The 22701-nt window shown below is 37.4% G+C and overlaps 1 protein-coding gene across 5 annotated transcripts in view; it reads right to left on the reverse strand.

The window, feature by feature from the left end:
- The window catches only part of LOC131035207 (outer envelope pore protein 16, chloroplastic), an 87557-nt gene that overhangs the window by 50052 nt on the left and 14804 nt on the right, over positions 1-22701 (reverse strand). For 3 of the 5 annotated variants that reach the window (XM_059221407.1, XM_059221408.1, XM_059221409.1), the window contains exon 4: positions 2889-2974. In XM_059221407.1, the coding sequence (XP_059077390.1) occupies positions 2889-2974 (86 nt within the window). The remainder of the gene's footprint in view (positions 1-2888; positions 2975-22701) is intronic. The other 2 variants (XM_057966852.2, XM_057966853.2) reach the window with 1 other exon arrangement.

Here is a 22701-nt window from a genome sequence, read left to right on the forward strand (position 1 = left end):
ATCAAAAGCCCCTTTTGCATGCCATTTTCCTTTAATAGGAAACAACTTCTATTCCTATTACCAGCAAACAACCAACACACATTCCGATTTTGATCAATTTAGCTAAATAATGAAGATTAAGACGTTTGTATTTCTCATGCCACAAAATGCTATCGTCGTCCACATCTTATACATGCAAATTAATTGTAACAAGACCAACTAGCCTTTGGAAATTAAATTCCCAATGCCCAAGGAAACCATTATATTTTGCTTAATGTTACTTACAATACACTTATTTACACAAAAAATCATAACAATGTTAGAAATTTTTGTAAATTGACAAATAGATAGAGTTTTTCTTACTTTTTGAAGTGTGAAACAAGCCTAATATCCTTGACTATGAATTGTATTCCTTCACTTAGAATAATGCAAGCATCCCCTATCCCTTCTATTATATGCGTTCTATTATCTCAAGAAATAGAATCTATAAAACTAAAATCAGCACTCGATTTTACATACTAGTCTTTGTGGTGGGCAAAATGACATGATGCACTAGAAATTGGTTGCATTACTACTATCTCAAAAAGATGTCATAAAAACTGTTAGGATTAAGGTGCCATCTACCTTGTAAATCCTATGCCATAATGCATGGTTCCAACAGCCTTGGATAGTGTCCCTAGGCACTTAGGGTGTATTGGAAAAATAATTTGTAAAGTTTATTTTCACTGTTGTTTGTAATACATTCATAAGGGATTATAGGTTCCACTAACAAGGATAAAGATGGGTTGTGAACACAATTATTTAACAATGTTTTCCACACGTGGAATCCTAGAATGGGATTATTAATGACATGAGAAGAGGATGGATGAGTGACCTTTGGGCTTCTCCAAGTGGGCACTTGGCGAGGCAACAAGTCTCTTTGTATTCCATCATTTATTGCATTTAATTTAATGTTTATCTTCCATGTTTGGGTGTCCAAGTTGGAGGGAAAGTATTGGAGCCAACACCGGTGTCCTTTTGCATTCTGAGGAGGTAATCCAAGAGTTGGGGATATTTGGAATGACGTATTGGATGCCTTGTTTGGTGCTTTCGAGCTCTTGGCAAGTCTATATAAAGTTAAACGGCTCATGGGCACACCACAAGTGCTGCCATGTTGGAGGCAAAAAGGAAAATGGAAGTGAAATCATTGTAATCACATTTATTGCACACTTGACCTCTCTTCTTGGTGGAGTTTTTTCTTGGATAGATTTCTCCACGTAAATCTTATGTTATGTGATGCTCTTATGTTGCTGACTTCTGACCCTTTGCTGCTATCTTATGCATGATTTATTGTTGTTATAAGTTCACATAAGGTAGTGTTGATACGCATGATATGTTGGCTGATTTTTTTAGCATAATAAAAATAAGGATCAAAGCATGGTAATTCCATATTAAAGAAACTTAATGTCAGATTTGCTTATAAGTTTCAGATTTTCATGTTATAGTAGTTCAAGCCTTGTCTCTCATCCTTTGATTGATTATTAGATAGAGAATGAATCTTCAAACCTTTGGTATTAGAATCTGTATATTTCTCAACATTCAGTATCAGAGCTAAAAGTTTACTGATTCTAGATATTCCTCTTTTGGCAAGCTTGTGGGAATCTGTTAGAAGAAATTAAAGGATGTTGAAGGCTTATGAGGCTGCAATAAATGTTCTAAGAGTTACTTTGTTTTGTGGATCTGTGACATTGTATCCATGAATATAGTCAATGTGATTTATATTGGGCATTGAAAGCTCATGATTGTGGATCTTCATGGAGTTGGTTATGTTTTAGTATCTTTGAGCTCTTGTTTGACAATATGTGTGTATCCTCTTATTTGGTGGTTTTGTTCCTTTACCTTGTGGTCATGTGCAATGAGAAAGTTTTCATGTTGGATGGGTACTTTTGACATCCTGGTCACATGGAGAAACACCGACTATTTGGAGAAAGAAATGGAGTGCTTATGTTGGGTTCATGGTCTTAGCCCTTGATTACATGAAAAGATTGGAAGATAAGCCACTTACCTCTTTGTGAGTTGTGGAGCTGATATGTTTCATGTGTTATAAGTTCCTAGGCAACTTGGTTCTCCTATTGGGTTGCAGTTTTCTCTTGTTTTAAGTTGTTGGTAAGTAGATCTGTGCATATTTCATTGTTCAGATTACATGTTTGATGTGAATGTCTGAATGTTTAAATGGATTTCAGATTTACAGAGATGGTTTTGCAAGTTGTACATGTTAACCAAAATTTGTGGTGTAGATTTATGAATAGATAACCAAAATCTGTGGTGTGTAGATCTACGATAAGACTCTATTCAGGGCATCTGGATGAAGACAGTTACAAGTTTGCATGGCTTCTTGGAGGTTTCTTATTTATCTATGGTTACTCCTATGTGGGTTGTTTGGAAAATCAAGTCTAGCATTGATTCTGGCATTTGAGTCTTGGAAATCCACATGTTATGTCTAATTCTCTTTGTTGTGCATGATATTGATGTAGGGTTGAATCTATTTTCGGTTAATTGAGATTGAAGCATTATGTATCTTTTTTGAGATGTTGTACATTTTATATTCACAATGTTCTCATTTTCCAACAAAATAACTGCAAAAGCAACCATGATAACCACCATTAATAATTGGGGCATCATGATTATTAAATCCTTAATTACAACTATTATTAAATCATGATTATTATTAGATTTTAATCATCTTATTTGCTAAATATTTAGGCATATTACAATATCAAGGACCAAACAATATAGGCATCAATAAATACAATTCTTTGCTACACTGAAAATAAAGCATACTGCATACTAACTCTATCAACAAGATAATCATTTGCATTTTAAATTATTGAAGCGATAATATGACTTCAGTGTGAAAGACATAATCTGACATTTTTAACTGCAGCTAATAAATATAGTTCCATATATCGAAGTAGAATACTCACTGCATGCTCAAGGGTCTGCTTTGTTATACTTCCTGCAAGGTTAAAAAAATATAAACTTGTCAAATTATAATAGTACATTTCATGAGGACCTGTAATACTCCCCAGTATGAGTGAGAATAAATTAACTCAAATAAATAACAACCATCTAAGGACATACTCTACTATAATTATAAAAACCAAATTGGTTATTATAAATGATAATTTAAACTATGAAACTATAATGTTAAAGTTTAACCTATAGCATAAGCTTGGGTTCATCACAAGGATCTTTGATAGAAACACATCTTTTATTTGTAGTTTTTCATATCATCATTAAATACTGTCATTGGCATATTATTAAAATAATTTTTTTATAGTAGTTAATTGTACTGTTAAATATTCTACTGTCTGCTAGTCTCTTTTTAGTTATATACAATTGGGTCTGATGGTTGTGCCTTACCCGAGAGCTGGTTGCCCTCACAACAAGAAGTCAAGGTGAGGACACTAATGTAACATGTAGCATTGTATTGTACGCTAAATCGTTGAATAAAGCTATAATTATCTATATAATTGTTATTGCATTTATAATATGTGAATATATTTTACCTAGTAATACAATTTGTTGATTTTACATTTTGATGTATATAATTCTAGGGTTAGTGCCTCAATAAATTTGGGTCAAATTGAAGTCAAGTTTAACTAGAAGTCAGTCAACAATAAGACACTACTTTATCTTACAAGACATATATACTAAATGGGACCTCAAAGCATAATGACAAAAGATTCTTCAACAATGTAAAGGTGTGATCCAGAATAAGAGGAACAATCTGAACATTGTGGCCTTATCGTAAGGAATTAGTGCCATTGAGCCCAACAAAGGCTCTTGAAGAAGAATAATGTAGTTAGGTAGTGGACCAAGAAATCAAAGAGTAATAGCTTGGTGGAACAAGAAGAAACAAGAAATAGACTATGACAGGCAGCCAAATTGAAAAATTCATGATGCTCTAGAAGTATAAGAGAAAGACAAAGTTGAAGTCAAGGCCGAATTGATAGGAGGAAGAACCAACATTGGAAACAAGAAGCGGTTGAGTCAGAAGTTAACCAGCAAACCCTGGACCAATGACAAACAATGGTTGGGTAAAGGCTGAATGACAAGCTGAAGTCAAAGCGAAAGTCAAGGCAAAATCATCAATAGAAGAAAGAACCAGCATCGAAACCAAAGAGGGGTTGAGTCTGAATGGGCAAACCTTAAACCAAAAACCAGCAATATCTAGGAAAAGGTCGAGAAACAACAACCACTTCTAGAGGAAGTAAGTGTGGACCTTGCCAACCACTTTGGGTTGAAAGGTGTTACAGAAAAGTCAACCAAAGAATCCATTAAACCTATTGTTCAAAGGAAAGTCCTTATCTCAAAACAGATTCTAATGACTTCCTCAAAGGAGAAAAGAGAGGCAAATCAAGAACACCAAGGAAGCTAATAAGACAAACAAAAAAGAGGCATCCGACAACAAGCAAAGAAACTACTAAACAATGCAACTGAAGGAAGTCTTGAGAATCTAGGTGTTGTGACGTTTTCACACATCAACCCATCGCAAATGGGGACCCCCACTTTTTTCGCTTTCTAGGTTAGTTTTCTTAGCCTAGCTGTTGGTAGTTGTCAAGTCTTTGCTATTAGCCTTTTATTTGTTGTTGCTCAGGAGCTCTCCCTTTAGGATGAAGTGAGGTACAACACTTCCTTTGCCCTCCAAAGCTTCCAACTTGCCTTTCCCAACACTACTAGTGGATGCCCAAGCATGATCGCTTCCCTCCCATCTCTTTTCACTACCTCTCCATCATTCATCCCTCTCCACCTCACCTTCCTAACATTTTATCCCTACACCCTTCCTTCCATCTCACCCCATCACCTACTTTTATTCCAACCCTTATACCTCCCAACTTTCATTTACCATACCTTCTAATCCACCTACCTTCCTATCCTCCATCTACCTTTCACCTACACCACCTACTTCCTACCTTTCACTCCCATCATCTTCCATTTCCTAACCTCCCTTCCCTGAACCTCTCCTTCCATTCACCTTACCTTCCTCTAACCTTTATCCCCACATCCTACCTTTCTTCTACCACTCATACCCTCCATTCCCTACATTTTCCAACCTATATATCACACCCCTTAACCTACCCATCCACTACTAAACAATGCAACTGAAGGAAGTCTTGAGAATCTAGGTGTTGTGACGTTTTCACACATCAACCCATCGCAAATGGGGACCCCCACTTTTTTCGCTTTCTAGGTTAGTTTTCTTAGCCTAGCTGTTGGTAGTTGTCAAGTCTTTGCTATTAGCCTTTTATTTGTTGTTGCTCAGGAGCTCTCCCTTTAGGATGAAGTGAGGTACAACACTTCCTTTGCCCTCCAAAGCTTCCAACTTGCCTTTCCCAACACTACTAGTGGATGCCCAAGCATGATCGCTTCCCTCCCATCTCTTTTCACTACCTCTCCATCATTCATCCCTCTCCACCTCACCTTCCTAACATTTTATCCCTACACCCTTCCTTCCATCTCACCCCATCACCTACTTTTATTCCAACCCTTATACCTCCCAACTTTCATTTACCATACCTTCTAATCCACCTACCTTCCTATCCTCCATCTACCTTTCACCTACACCACCTACTTCCTACCTTTCACTCCCATCATCTTCCATTTCCTAACCTCCCTTCCCTGAACCTCTCCTTCCATTCACCTTACCTTCCTCTAACCTTTATCCCCACATCCTACCTTTCTTCTACCACTCATACCCTCCATTCCCTACATTTTCCAACCTATATATCACACCCCTTAACCTACCCATCCACTACCCACACTCCCTTACCACCCTACCCCCTACCCCTATCCTAACCCTAGCCTAGCCCACACCCCCTTACCCTACCTCCAAAGCTTCCAACCTGCCTTTCCCAACACTACCAGTGGATGCCCAAGCCTGATCGCTTCCCTCCCATCTCCTTTCACTACCTCTCCATCATTCATCTTAATTAGAAGTAAATTTAGATTTGCTTTCAAAGTTGTTAGAATTGAATGACGGATTTGATAAGTATTAATTAACGGTGTATCTCTGCTCATACTTTTGGTGAATGGATGAGTTCCATTTCACTGTGGAAAGTTAGTCTGGGCCTATCCCCTGTGTATGCCAAAAACTTCGATCATAAGCACAACCCATTGAAGATTGCACCCGCTGTGTGTAGTTGTCCTTAGTGTGGCGAAGCAAAGTGCGGTTTCCCGTGAACACCTAGTTAATACCATCTCCAGACTCCGTAGGTTTAGATCAGCTTTCTTAAACCCTATCCCCTTTTTTCCTTTTTAAAAGTCTAAATCCGAAAATCCAAAAAAAAGAAAGAACCTAAATTGATAAATCCATCTAAGTCTAGAAGCTTAAAAGACATTCATAAACGTAAGTCCCCCTTGAGATTTTCAGCATACACTACCCAAGTAGCTATCCCACTAAAGTCGCTTGTCCGCAGTGATTTTTGCGGAGAGGATAGAATACCTTTGGGTATCTTATATTCTAATGTTCAGTAGATGATAAAACGTACACCAACACTATCCTCCATCTACCTTTCACCTACACCTTTACTTCCTACCCTTCACTCCCATCACCTTCCATTTCCTAACCTCCCTTCCCTAAACCTCTCCTTCCATTCAACCTACCTTCCTCTAACCTTTATTCCCACATCCTACCTTTCTTCTACCTCCCATACCCTCCATTCTCTACATTTCCTAACCTATATCTCACACCCCTTAACCTACCCATCCACTACCCACACTCCCTTACCACCCTACCCCCTACCCCTATCCTATCCTAACCCACCTTCCATTCCCTAAATTTTCTAACCTAGCCCACACCCCCTTACCCTTCCACTACCCCTTATACCTGCCATTCCACTTTACTCCCCAACATATCCTAACTCCCTTCACTACCCCTTATACCTCCCACATCCTCCATCTACCTTACCCCACGGTATGTCCTACCCTTTCCTATATCCCCCACATCCATATCCCTTATGTCTCCCTTTTCCCAACATCCTCTACTTCCTTTCCTCACGTGGCACCTTTCGTTAACACTCTTCACTTTCAACCCACAACATCTCTTCATCCCTCCTTGTCAAGTCATTGCTCGGCCCCCACCAAACTCTAAGATGAAGGAAAAGTTTTAAAGCATTTTTATTTTGGAAAAAAAGGGGGGAGAGCATCACCTTACCATTCCCTTTCACCTCTAATTATGGCACATGCCTAAGCTCCTTAAATCCACGATGAGACATAATGCAAGGTGTGGCTTTAAGGAATAAGGAAGCTGGCCTTTGAAGTAAAGGACACGTCACATAAATAAAACACTGGAGATTTAAATTCAAATATGGTAAAATCAGACATACAAAGGGGTCTTATCAAGCATTGAAGCCAGTATTGCAGGCCTAAACAAAGACAAATTTCTGCCTATCAGATCATAAAAAGAGAGAGCAGAAAGCAGAGATAAAGATTTGAGCAAGCATTAAGGTTGGAATTCAAGCAATACCAAAGAATTTGATCAGCCACCAAGACCAATATCAGTCATATCAAATTCAAGCAAACAGCATTAACAAGATAGATGGCAGCCCTAAATCAAGGAGGATTCAAAAGGTGAAGGCAAGCAAAATTTGATTAATCAGATCATTGCATGCAAATGGAGCTCTCAGGACTGATTTAGCAATGAAGATTCTTGTTCACACAAAGATAAAAAGTTATTCACCAAAAGACTTTGTGCAAATGAACACAAAAACACAGATCAGTCTTGGTGAGAAGGGCAATCAACATTGATCAAGAGCACTTACGTTCACAAATGAAGAGTAGAACACCGATTTGCTTAGTGTCAACAAAAGGATCAAGGTTTGATCAAACATATCAACTCATGAGGCCTTGAAGGCCGATTTGCCTAGAAGCTGCAAAAGGATCAAAAGGTGATCAAAATCTGATCAACCCAACATGCTGGTACAAATGAAGCCTGAAAAACCCAATTTTCCTTGGTGTAATATAACAACCAAAATCTGATCAAACATGTGTGTTGATGCAAATGAAAGATAAAACACCGCCCAGCTAGCAAATTGCTACAAATGAAGCCCTTGAGACCGAAATCTAATACAAATGAGGGTTAAAATGCCGCCAGCACATAATACAAATGAATCATCAAATGCCACCCAAGTTGAAGTAAAGAAGTTTAAGATTTGCACCTTGTGCAAATGATCTTCCAAATACTACCAAGATCTCATGCAAATAAAACTCCAATAACCAATTTAGCAGGAGGGGTTTTGTTCATGCAAGAATGAGAGATGCTTTCCACAAAATGACTTTAGTACAAACGAAGCCTCAAATGATCTTCCAAATACTACCAAGATCTCATGCAAATAAAACTCCAATAACTGATTTAGCAGGAGGGGTTTTGTTCATGCAAGAATGAGAGATGCTTTCCACAAGATGACTTTAGTACAAACGAAGCCTCAAATGCTGCCACATCAAGTTTCACTTGAGAGAGGAGGAAATGATACAAACGAATTGCAAAACACCGAAATATAATTGAAAGGGAAAAGGCCAAAATCAAGATGCAATTGAAATAAAAAATCCCGAGCCACAAATGAAGATCAAAACACTGAACTACAAATGAAGGGTAAAATACCGCACAAGTGTGGTAATACAAATGGAGATAAAAATGCCAATCAAGTTTGTTAATGCAATTGAAAATACGAATGCAAGGTTAAATCCTGACAATGTTATGTGAAGCAAATGAAGGTCTAAATACCGATCAAGGTCTTGTGATACAAATGAAAGAGAAATGACTAATTGAATTGATGAATATCACAGAGGCAAAATTATGATGTAATTGAAAGTGCAAAGCAATAGAGCGTTGGAGACCAATTCACATAAGAAAAATAAGACCATTCAAAATGGATCAAATCAATGTGCTGCTCCGAATGAAGGGGAAAAGATTTATTGCCTTAACAAATTCACAATGATGAACTCCTCAAACAATTGGAATTTACAAATACCAAAGTACAAATGAAGTCTTTAAGGCCGCCTAGGTGTGGAAGTACGAATGGTTTGATATTCACCGCTCAAGTTGCTACGAATGAAGATCAAAATCCTGAAATGCAAAGGAGAGCGAAAAAGCCACCCAGGTCATGATACAAATGGTTTGACAATCACCGATTAGTGGATGCAAATGAACATGAATTCACCAATCACACCAATGCAAATACAAAACAAAAGAAAAATGCAAAGATGAACAACAAGACAACATCAAGGCAAGGTTCACACTACAAGGAGGTGATGCAAAGGTTCAACAACAAGACAACATCAAGGCAAGGTTCAAACTACAAGGAGGTGATGAGAAATTAAGGATTCCACAACATGAAGTCAAGAAAGACACCAAGGAATGACAAGATTAAGATCATGAATAAGGGAAGATTAGCCATCGTCATCACGTGTAGCAAACGGAATATTGTTAAGTATCAAGAGATATTGTTCAAACACTTTGTATTGATCTATCAAGTCTACAAGTGCAAACTGAGGTGGTGTCCTTGTCATCATTCCACCAATCAAGAGGTTCCACGTCAACATGTCTCTATGCAATGCACTTGACTCATCCTATGGAGGCACAAACTTTGTGCTACATACCCTCCTATTTCATTGGTTCACATTCAATATTGAACCTAAGTGTAATTTACACATTGGTCAGAAGGAGTAACTCTAATTAGGGTTTTCATCTTGTAATCTTATATAATGTCCCCTTTTTGGGATGATATGGTTTATAATTGGATTAGCCTATTATTGGCCCTTGTAGGCTAAGACTGACAGTTAGAGGGTCCCAATTGGCAATGCAAGAGGCTTATTCCCATTCTGAATGTCATAAGTGTTCAGGACTGCTCTTCGTTTGGTTCAAATTGGACTTCGTTTGAGCTCAGTTTCATATACTTACAATAAATAGTAAGTCAGGAGTCGATCGAGAGGGACCCTTTCTATTTTTAGTAAGTCAGTGGGTTGGACAAAGGACAAAATGGTCAACTCCCCGGTGCAAACAGAATGAAGAAATATTGATTAATCATGGAGTTATGCTTTTATTTGATTATTAATAAAGTGATAACTTTATTAATAAATTTTATCATGAGGCCATTTAATGTTATATTATAAGTTATTATTATTTCATAAAGAAAGGGTCATACTCATCATTAAAATGGGGCCATGTTTTAATTAATTATTGAGCGCCTAGCCAAGGAGGAAATTAAATGACATAAAGTGCAAATATAAAATTATATTATTAATGATTTATTAGAAGATTCTAGATGGCCAAGAAGGAATTGAAAGTAAAGGAGAATTTATCCCACATTAAGCCCGGAGATTGATTTGGAGTTTGAGGAGTATTTATAAACAAACCTTGTCTTCCTTCAAGAGCATGTTATGAGATTGAGATTATTTCATTGAAGTTATTTCTCCATTGTTGCTGGAAATCAGTGACTGGATTGTTCTAAGGACAAAAACCCTTGGATTTCTTGGTGTTGGACGGAAACCCAAGCACCATTGTGAGGTGGTTTCATTCGGGAATCACTATGGAGTTTATTGCAGGTTCTTAATTCATGTTTTTAGCATATAATGGCAGCTAGGGTTTGCACACAAATTCATATTATCAGTTGCATATTTTTCCCAGAATGTTACAGCAGGGTTTGAGAGTAAATTAAAAGGGGCAAACACTGCAGATTGAAGAACTCTTTACCAACAAGCGCACCATCAAGTATTTTCAACAGCAAACTGCCATTATGTTACAGGTTTCTCATTATATATTAGCATTATTTAGTTTGGCACATTGTACTTAGCTTTGGCATTCGAAAATAAGGAGTTACAAGGTTGCACGATAACCATTTGATGAAATGTCTTTGCTGTAGTTATTCATTTCAGCTTATATTGAATCACTAGCATGCATACCAGGTGTTTGTAAAACTGCTACTTGGCTTTAGGTATGTGTTGATGTGTTTTTAGGCACATGCAAACACAAAATAAAATACCCAAAAGTATCTTATTGTGTTGAATAAAATCTCTCAAATGCTGAAGATTAGCTTAAGGATCACTTGAGACGACTCCAAGGTCCAAGAATGTAGGGTCACTACGTGTGGATATGTTGAAAAGTAGCTAGGTCGAATCCCTAGCTTAATTAATTTTAATGTGGCCCTTGGCCTTAAAATTTATTATATTGATGTAGTCATTTAATGTATAGGGTTGGGCCCAATTTGGATGCTTATGTAACTTGCATATTGATTAATTATATCATGTAATTGGGCTAGGCCCAAATGGAACTTAATGTAACTTGTGAACATTGAAAGGGCAGGCCCTATTTGGGCGCTCAATGTATGTGACTTGTAATGGTTATGGGGCAAGACCCATCCTTTATGTAACTTGTAACTCAGCAGGTCGGGCCCTATTGAACATGTAACTTGTAACTTGTAAATTATATAGGTCAAGGCCTCTTTGTAATGCATAGGAAATACATTTTAATTATTGTAACTTGGCCGCAAAATACACAAGGCCGACCAAGTATTATGTTATGCTTAATCTCCTATATGTAAGGAGACTTGAGGATCACAAACACAATCTAAGCAAGCGAACTTATGACTGCTGCTACACAAGGTCTGCTATCTAAGCGAACTAGGTCTGCTACATGATCAGCATATGCAACATCAGCGAATGTACAAGTGTGACGAATTTATACAAGGGCTGTTGAAGTTGTTCAAGGGTTGAGCGAAGCAATTCATGTGCTGAGCGAAGGCATTCAAGAGCTGCCAAACTGTCATATGAGGTTGACGAACTATCTTCTAGGCTGGGCAAACATCATATAGGTTGAGCATACTTCCATTCAAGGCTGACAAATTCATATGAGGACCAGTAAATTTCAATCAAGGTCTGGGTCTGCACATAATATTTTGAATGATTCGATCATATTCAGATCTGATCAGGACATCAGATAAGTATGTTTAGTTGACATTCATATTTGTGTCCTAGCTGGGCTAAGTTGTAACTGTTTTCTGCCCTTAATAATATTCAGATTTGAGACTTTGGTTGCTGGGTTTTTCCTCTAAGAGGGAGATTTTCCAAAGGTATATTTGTGTTGTGTGCTTTGCATTAGTGTGTATTTTGTTTCTACTACTTATTTGTTAATCTGATCACTAAAAACTAACATGGTATCAGAGCAGGTTCCTTCTATAAAGCCTAACAGCTTGAAGGTAGATCATGTATTCTTTTTTTTTGCAGACTAGGGCTGAAGAAGTCTAGCGTGAATGATTGGGAATCGATTGTATCAGATAGCTCTACAACAACATAACAGCTTGAAGATTGAGGGCATCAATGGGGCCATAACAAGAGTATGAAGGCTTCAAATAAAATCTTAGAATACAAGTGTCCTTATTCCTCTACTCTCATTTGTTTACTTTTGTTAAGAAGGGTTCGCTTAGTTTGAGGATTTGTATCTGTTTGCTTTGTTGTTATTGGTATTTGTTCTTTTAGCATTTTCTTATGTAACCCTAGTTTGGGGTCTTAACTAGAGCAAAGGGTTTTCTTGTTTGTTAACTATCTCATCAAAGATATGTTGGTTTTGTGCATTTGTTTTCTTCTAGCTTCAAACCCTAGTATTCCTTGTATTTTATTAAGGGTTTGTATAATTGTCATCCTAGGGTTTGTTACTGTCACCCTAGTTCGAGCTTTGTCTTTGTGTTAAGAATTTGTTCCAACCCTAGTTCGAGTTATGGAAGTTGGTACTCGGTTATTCTCTATTCTGAGTATGCATACATTATTCTTAACCGAAATTCATGATTTGCTATGAGGAATATGCAATGATCCAAATATCAATGATGTTATTGATCTAAATATTGATGATGCTTTGATGCGGTTATCTGAATATATCATAAAGTTAGAAACATATAATATATAGTGGTCTATTCTTCTTCATTCATCGTGGCACATATGCTTGGTATTTAGTTTGTATGGGGAACACTTCCTATTACATTTCGAAGTAAACATTTATTAAATTGTAATGCTTGATTAGTTTCTGCTTTCTTTTCATTAAAGTTGAATATACTTGAGACTTTGTTCAATTTCTTGATGATGAAACCTAAGAACAATGCAGAATAGAAGTATCTAACCTACTGAACAGACATTATTTAGTTAGAATGATGTGGGTGCTCCCACCATGGAGATTTTGTGGCCTCGGTTCTTTTTTTTGGTATTTATCAATCATATGTTTGTGCTCAACTATACAACGTGTCTCTTCAATTGAGTGGTTGGTGCTTACATAATTATCCTGTATTCCTTCTAATTAGTTTTACACATTGGCTGGAAAGATAACTTGGCTTATGTACACTGTTTTTCTGAAGACGTACACTTGTTTTAGTTCTTCTGATCAGTCATTATTTAAACTGCAATTCAATAATACAATAACATGATCAGGTGTGATCAACATATGACATTTTCAGTACTTTGCACACGTGCGGTTATCTTACTATTATTTGTTCAATATTTGGAAAACAATTTACATTCCGTTAAAGAATGTTGTATAGTTTTATACTATGATTGAAGGTATTCGAATTATGCAAATTGACCATATTATATCACAGCGACCTCATTTAGGAAGAGCGATTGATGACCGTGAGCATCTTCATATTCCTTGGACTAGCGATGTACAGTTTGCTCTCATTGAGAAGTCGGTGGATATATTGACTCGGACATTGAATTCATATCAAATTTATCAACCAGAGACAGCCACCAAATTTGAATTAAGGCAATTCACAAGGTTGAAGGGTGAAGGTTATTTGCAAATTCATCTCTATGCACATAGCAAACTAATCCTAGACACATCGATTTATGTTTGACAGTCAATAACTCTGGTAAGGGCGATTCTGATTTTAGAATTAGTGATCTATGGCACAATTTGTATTTGGTCATTACCCAACCTCAGTTCAAATTGTATATAGTCACAACATATTGGGGGAAAATGAATTTCCATTCTTGACCAAAACCCTTTACCTCGAAGCCATCAAGTTCTATGGGAAAACAACCACATATCGATGCAATTAGGATGAAATGCATGACTACATTTTGGTAGTAATCTTAGTATCTCATAATCCCCGAAATCTTTGTGTATGATCGAAATATTACAGTTTGTTATGCCAACAATTCCAAGCAATCCTTGCGTGTAACTCTAATATGTCGTTGCAATCCTTGTGTGATCAACATATGACATTTTCAGTACTTTGCACACGCGCGGTTATCTTACTATTATTTGTTCAATATTTGGAAAACAATTTACATTCCGTTAAAGAATGTTGTGTAGTTTTATACTATGATTGAAGGTATTCGAATTATGCAAATTGACCATATTATATCATAGCGACCTCATTTAGGAAGAGCGATTGATGACCGTGAGCATCTTCATATTCCTTGGACTAGCGATGTACAGTTTGCTCTCATTGAGAAGTCAGTGGATATATTGACTCGGACATTGAATTCATATCAAATTTATCAACCAGAGACAGCCACCAAATTTGAATTAAGGCAATTCACAAGGTTGAAGGGTGAAGGTTATTTGCAAATTCATCTCTATGCACATAGCAAACTAATCCTAGACACATTGATTTATGTTTGACAATCAATAACTCTGGTAAGGGCGATTCTGATTTTAGAATTAGTGATCTATGGCACAATTTGTATTTTGTCATTACCCAACCTAAGTTCAAATTGTATATAGTCACAACATATTGAGGGAAAATGAATTTCCATTCTTGACCAAAACCCTTTACCTCGAAGCCATCAAGTTGTATGGGAAAACAACCACATATCGATGCAATTAGGATGAAATGCATGACTACATTTTGGTAGTAATCTTAGTATCTCTTAATCCCCGAAATCTTTGTGTATGATCAAAATATTACAGTTTGTTATACCAACAATTCCAAGCAATCCTTGCGTGTAACTCTAATATGTCGTTGCTGAGCTGAAGGTATATGATATGTGATGGCAAGGGCCGAAGGCCACGCAGCCACTAGAGATCCATGGGCTTGAAAATGAAACAGCTTAAGAACGTTGGTGGATTGTGTGGGAGTCTAGCCAATAAAGAGATAAGTTCTTTTATATTTGAATCATGCTCATGAATTTTCATGTTATTATTAATTCATTCTATTGGGATGTTGAATCATGTTTGATTGATGTTTCTCTTCGAGATAGTCTTGAACTATTATGCTTCAAGCTTCAGAGGAAGCTTGGGAATAGACATGAGAGCCTATACAAGCTTTCAGCTCATTCCTCCACTTGAGAAGATGGTTGAAGGTATGCCATGTTCATAATGATTGTGCTATGGATCCTTTTCGTAGAAAGTGAAAGTAAGGGAAAAGAAAAAATTAGCATTTCTCATTCTGATTTATGAAAACTTATGATGGTTGTTTTCCTTAGTGGATTCTTATATTATGTAATCTTCATAAGATCTGGTTATCAAAGCTTTATATTAAGGATTAAGAGAGAGTTCTATGTTCCCTACAATCCTCAGTAAATGCTTTGATGAAAGAATTGACAATATTCTGTAAGCTTAGGATTTCGTAAGCATGATGCTGATCCTATCGGTTTAATGTTGAAATGCTAATTCTGATTTACGTATGATTTCTAACTAGAAAGAGTTAGTTTCAAAATTTGAAATAAACTAGGCCTAATGCATTACTCTCTAGAGTTAGAAGTATGCCAAGGATCCAATGAATTGATATCTTGAATAATGGATTTCACTGCTTCTACAGCTAACTCTGATTTTGCAGATCCAACTGAGTTCTGGTAATTGATGGGATTATTGATAAACTCTAGATAGTTGTTATGCATTGGCTATAGCTTGAAGTACTTCCTTAAAGAAGCATCCGCTATATGTAGTAACAGTCTTCAGTTGTATTGAGTACTAAAGTAGATTATGTTGCATCAAGGAAGGCTTCGAAAGGAGTATGACTTCTTGCAAGATAGATGCCACTTAGTTGAAGTACATCAGCAAGCCTCTTGATTGAATGAGGTTAAATACTTCAGAAGTGTGCTTTGGCTGATAGGGAGTCTTAGCTTCTATGATACATTGTGTTGTATCTTCCACCCTCTGCAAGCAATGCAAGGTGGAACCACCCTCTACGAGCAATGCAAGGTGGTGTTGTATTCTTCTCTAGGAGAAGTTGAGGTGAAAGACCTCTTCCACCCTCTGCGGGCAATGCAAGGTGGATCCATCCTCTGCGGGTATGCATGATGGGTATCATGGAAGGAGTCCATGATGTACTTAGGATTCATCCTCTACGGGTATGCATGATGGGTATCATGGAAGGAGTCAATGATGTACTTAGGATTCATCCTCTGCGGGTATGCATGATGGGTATCATGGAAGGAGTCCATGATGTACTTAGGATTCATCCTCTGCGAGTATGTATGATGAATATCATGGAAGGAGTCCATGATGTATATTGAATTCATCCACTGCAGGCATGCATGATGGATATCATGGAAAGAGTCCATGAAGCGTGGTCACGGTGTAGCTTGATTATTCAAGGGATCCTCCCTAGCTAAGAGGGAGTGTTGAAATGTAGCTAGGTTGAATCCCTAGCTTGATTAATTTTAATGTGGCCCTTGGCCTTAAAATTAATTATATTATGTAATCATTTATTGTATAGGGTTGGGCCCAATTTGGATGCTTATGTAACTTGCATATTGATTAATTATATTATGTAATTGGGCTGGGCCCAAATGGAACTTAATGTAACTTGTGAACATTGAAAGGGCAGGCCCTATTTGGGCGCTCAATTTATGTGACTTGTAATGGTTATGGGGCAAGACCTATCCTTTATGTAACTTGTAACTCAACAGGTCGGGCCCTATTGAACATGTAACTTGTAAATTATATAGGTCAAGGCCTATTTGTAATGCATAGGAAATACATTTTAATTATTGTAGGCAGCAAAATACACAAGGCCGACCAAGTATTATGTTATGCTTAATCTCCTATATGTAAGGAGACTTGAGGATCACAAACACAATCTAAGCGAGCGAACTTATGACTGCTGCTACACAAGGTCTGCTATCTAAGCGAACTAGGTCTGCTACATGATCAGCTTATGCAACATCAGCGAATCTACAAGTGTGACGAATTTATACAAGGGCTGTTGAAGTTGTTCAAGGGCTGAGCGAAACAATTCATGTGCTGAGCGAAGGCATTCAAGAGCTGCCAAACTATCATATGAGGTTGACAAAATATCTTCTAGGCTGGGCGAACATCATATAGGTTGAGCATACTTCCATTCAAGGCTAACAAATTCATATGAGGACCAGTGAATTTCACTCAAGGTCTGGGTCTGCACATAATATTTTGAATGATTCGATCATATTCAGATCTGATCAGGACATCAGATAGGTATGTTTAGTTGACATTCGTATTTGTGCCCTAGCTGGGCTAAGTTGTAACTGTTTTCTGCCCTTAATAATATTCAGATCTGAGACTTTGGTTGCTGGGTTTTTCCTCCAAGAGGGAGATTTTCCAAGGGTATATTTGTGTTGTGTGCTTTGCATTACTGTGTATTTTGTATCTGCTACCTATTTGTTAATCTGATCCCTAAAAACTAATAGGATAAGCTTTGTTGGTTGATGTGATTGCTGGTATCGCAAGGGGACTTATGTTGAATTATTGAATGCTTGAATCGCTGGAACTTGATCGATTGATATTTCAATCTTGTGATGCTTTTTGTCCTAAACTGACTTGAATTGAAAAAAAGGGCAAAAGGAAAGGGTTGAGAGAGTCTATTCTAAGACCTAGAATGTAAGAAGATAGTTGAATGATTAGCTGGAATCCTACTGGGCGAGGTCTCACCATCAACTTGAACAATTTGACACAAGCTCAGTGCAATCTTCTAAGGACATTTCAAAGATCTTCAAATCATTGCCATCAAACACTGCTCACCATTCAAGTTAATGCATAAACAATGGATGTATAGTGATTTGAAGTTAAGCGCATAGTATTCCAGTTGACCACACAAGGCATGCTTACAATCACCAAGAGGCTAGTGGTATCGACTAAACAGATTCCACATAAATGCATTCAACAAATTCCTCCATTCTATCTAATTAACATGAAAACAAAATGAGAAGTACAAACCATGAGACTCGTTGAAATAATACATTTCACCATAACTTCAACGAAAAGAGTATCTCATTTACAAGTCTTCAACAACAATTTCTTCTCCTCCTATTCTATTCTAACTTCTATTTTATTATCCTCCTGCTACTAACTATTCGCTATTAACCTTTACGAATGAAGAGCTTGATCTTCATATAGAGAGCTCATTTACAATGAACAGGATTGAATCTCCATCAATAGCCAAGATTTTACAATGAAACCCTAATTAGGGTTTGTTACAACAAACTCTCCTTAGCCAATGAGAAAATTACATTTAGTGAATATGAACCAACAGATATCGAGGGTAGGTACATCGGAGTTTGTGCATCAATGTATGAACTAGGTGCATTGCATCTAGACATGCTGATGTGGACCTTTCTGATTGGAGGAATAGTGATTGGGATGCCATCTGGGAGACCACTTCAACTTGCACTTGTAGACTTGATTTATTATTATGAATGAATATTGAGCAATATCTCTTGATACTCAACATTGTCCAATTTGCTCAATGTAATGATGATGAGAAGCGGACTTTGATTAACTCTTCTGAAACTATCTGCTTCTTAAATTATGTATATTGTGTGATGAACTTGATTGTTCCTCCCTTGTTCTCGATACATTTGATGATTGGTGCACCTGGTTGAATGTAACTCTTCAATGTACTGACTTCAACTCTTGGATTCCCGAAGGGAATTCAAGATTGTAAAACATTCTCTCACCATGTAGGTTATCCTTCCTTCATGCTCTAGTGTTTGTTGATGAAGCTTCTTGAAGAGGTCCTCCTTGTATCTTGTCCTTGGTGTTGAAATTTTCTCCTTGAGATCCTTGTTACAATCTTCCTCCAACCTGGTCCTTTTGATCTCTTTCCTTACCTCCTGCAAAACAAACAAATGGGCATCAAATATACATGATATATAACCTTTACATACTCCCATCTTGACTTGATCTTTTATTCTATATGTTGCAGATCTGATATGTGTTTCTAAAGAGGAGACCGCTTCTTGGTTTGAGCAAATTTGTTGTTGCTCTGATGGAATTCACCCCTTGAAGTGACTGATTCTGCTCCTTTGTGGATTATGATCATAGTTCGTACTTGTTGACATGTTTTTTAGGACAGCGTCTAACACAGAATAAAGTTGCCTAACGGTCACTTCACTCTCTCTTGATCAAAGTACGATTGCATGCTAAGATTGCAAGAAGTTCAAACAATCGACTCCAAGGTTCCTTCAATGCGTGGACATGACTCAGTTGGCTGATGTGATTGCTGGTAATCCAAGGGGCCTTACGTGTGCATCGTTCTTTCACTTCTTTGTTGTGGCTGGAACTCCATCATTGGATATGGCAATTCTACAATGCTATTGCTTCGAACGGACTAAAATGAACTGAAAGAAAAGGGAAAGGGTTCAGAAGGATCTAAATCTACTCCTAAGGGCAATGATAACAATGGATAGTGCTTTGGTGGACAAATTCCAAATAAACCAAGCCCTGCTTCGCCAAGTTCAACTACAACTCTGCAAGAACCGCTGCAATCTTCTAAGGATATTGAAGGATTTTCAAATTGAGAAAATGCATTTGAATACCCAAAACGACGCACTCCAAACGACTGTCCACAACTGAACTTAGCACAAGTTTAGTGGCTCAAGCTAACTTTACACTGCAACTTACAATCAGCAAGATACAAAAAGTATGAACCATGGAAATTCATCAGATACCATTACATTCTCCATTGAAATCAAAGCACTTTCCTACTTCTAATCTAAGTGAGGAAGGTAAAACCATGCAAGTTTTGAGAAAATAACTCAAGTGGACACCATCAAAGAACAATGTTTCACTATTATTTTCTCAAAAACTTATCGCAACAATTTCATACAAAGCTCCCTCTCCTACAAATGAGGGGGGTCACCCCTTATATAGGCCTCAAGCCCTGGCTACATGCAAAACCCTAATTAGGGTTTGCCCAAAAGATTCTCCACACATGATGCAACAAGGTGGGAATCTCCAATTAATAACCCATCATGCCCATATACAATTAATTCAAAAGTACCCAAAATAGCATCCATTGCGCATTAAATGCACCACCTCCTTCAAATTCGCCCAACATGCGTTGAATATTAATTCATGCAAAAATCACCCCATTATGTCATAAATGCTCCATCATTTCCACATGCGGCGGCTGCATGCAAAAGGAATCTGCCATAAATTCAACATGCAATGACCAGGTTGCCATTTGGTCAAATATTCCGGCAATAAATGCACCACCACACTGCCATGCGTTCAATAGATCCTCCCATGCAAATGGACTCTGTCGTCGTATATCCGCTCCTGCACATCTGGAATTGTTGGAGAGGGAAAATTCGATTCAAGAAGAATTTTCTTGAAGTCTCCTCAACTTTCCTTGCTTGAAGAAGGTTTTTCATCAATTTTGCACATTTCCTATTTTTTAGGAAAATTTCCAAATTAGGGTTCCACGGTCTAGGAGAGAGAAAATTCTCCTACGAATCCAAATCTGTAAAACTTTTGAAATTTGGATGTGATTTGATGCCCGAGAATGGATTTTTCAAATTTTTCCCTGGAGGGGAAATTTCTTGTTCAGTTCATCCCTGATTCCTTCCTTGACTTAGAAATTTTATGTTCAATTCATCCTTGGGTGTATTTCTTCCTTGCTTGGAATTTTGTCCCGAAGAAAGGAATTTCCAATACTTAGCCAAATTTTCACCTTTTCAAGAACTCTGTCATGAAGGAAGGAATTTCCAAAACTTAGTCAATTTTTCACCTTTCCTGGAATTATGTCCTGAAGGAAGGAATTTCCAACACTTAGCCAAATTTTCACCTTTTTCAGGAACTCTGTCATGAAGGAAGGAATTTCCAACACTTAGTCAATTTTTCACCTTTCCTTTTCAACATCCCTATTTTTTAGGGATCCTCCTAAAATTTAGGAGTCAATTCATTGGATGGAGAATTCTGCCACGATTCCGAATCTATGAAATTTTCTCCACTCTGTCGAGATTCGGTGTCTAAAAATAGCAAATTCAAAAATTTGCCCGAGGGGAATTTTTTTTTTTATTCCTCCTGGACTCCTTGGATTTCGTGCCTTAGGCAAAATTTCAAATTTTTTGCTTGAGTGAAATTTTTTACCACGCCAAGGATTCATGAATTTTCCTTCTGTGAATGGCTTTCTCAATTCAGCGCCCCAACCCAGACCTTGGCGCATTTTCAACATGTCCATGGAGAGGTGGAATTTTCCACTTGTGAATGCATTTCTCATTTTGGCGCCTCAGTGCTGACCTGGGCGCATTTTGGAGATGTCCATGGAGAGGTGGAATTTTCCACTTGTGAATGCATTTTTGGTTTTGGCGCCCCAGCCTTAACTTGGGCGCATTTTCAACATGTCCATGGAGAGGTGGATTTTTCCACTTGTTCCAGGCTCTTCGTCAGAGGATATAGATATGAAATATAACATTTAAGTATAATTGGCATCTTCAATATGTCTTTTTCCTTTCTTATACTTTAAGTTATATTTCATATATATTGTCAGGATGTTTGAGAATGGTTTCAAGTCCATAGGAATCATAATGCAAATCCTGGATTTTGGAAGATTTTCCAAATTTCCAGACTTAGTCAAATTTCAGGCTATTTTCGGATTAGGATGACATTGGTGGATTGATGTGAATTTCTAGACTTGGATGATTTTGCATGCTTTCCTCTTCTGGAATAGGAGTTCCAAAGTTAACCATTTTTTGACCCAAATTGTCTACCTTCTGACTCTTCCGGATTTAGAAATGGTCTTTAGGAACATTCAATCTTCAGCGTCTTCAAAGATATTCAGCTTTCAGTGTTTTCCTGTGAAGATCCTGTCAAAAATAGATTTTCCCAAATAGTAAGTGTTTCAAAATGTCAAGGTTTGGGCAAAATAGGTCAGAAAAGCGCTTACTAAAAATAGAAACTTACTAAAAATATTAAGTTTGATTTTTGGCAAAATTAGACCAATCCGAGACTCAATAAAATCCCTACAAAATAGGAACTTTCTAAAAATAGGAAGTTGCTCCGTTTTGGCTCAAATTTTACTGGGAGGTTCCTTGAAGGGTCCTAATTCCAGTTGTATGTTCAGTTTTTTCAAAACCCTAACAGAAACCCCTAAAATCTAGGACAGAAGGCAAAAACCCTAAAATTCACAAAAAGAGTCCTAGACTTAGCCGAATTCGCTCAAACAAAAAGCAGATTTAATCAATTTGACCCCCAAACACTTGCAAAGCAAAGAGACTGCAGAGACTGCTGCAAAAAGACCACAAAAACGCAAGCCAAAAAACCGGGAGGGCCTAAAAAGAAGGGGGTCCCCATTTGCAATGGGGCGATGTGTGAAAACGTCACAACAGTACTCTTGAAGTTCGATGCAACCTCTAACAATATTGATTTCAGCAATGAATTCATCCAAGCGGCCCAAATATAATCATTCAAGCAACTGACTTGAAGGCAGCAATCATCTGGTAACATTCTGGTTTATTATATTTACAAAGTGTTGATAATAAATTGTATTCAGCGCC

Source organism: Cryptomeria japonica, chromosome 5, assembly GCF_030272615.1.
Source record: "Cryptomeria japonica chromosome 5, Sugi_1.0, whole genome shotgun sequence".
Lineage (NCBI taxonomy): Eukaryota > Viridiplantae > Streptophyta > Pinopsida > Cupressales > Cupressaceae > Cryptomeria > Cryptomeria japonica.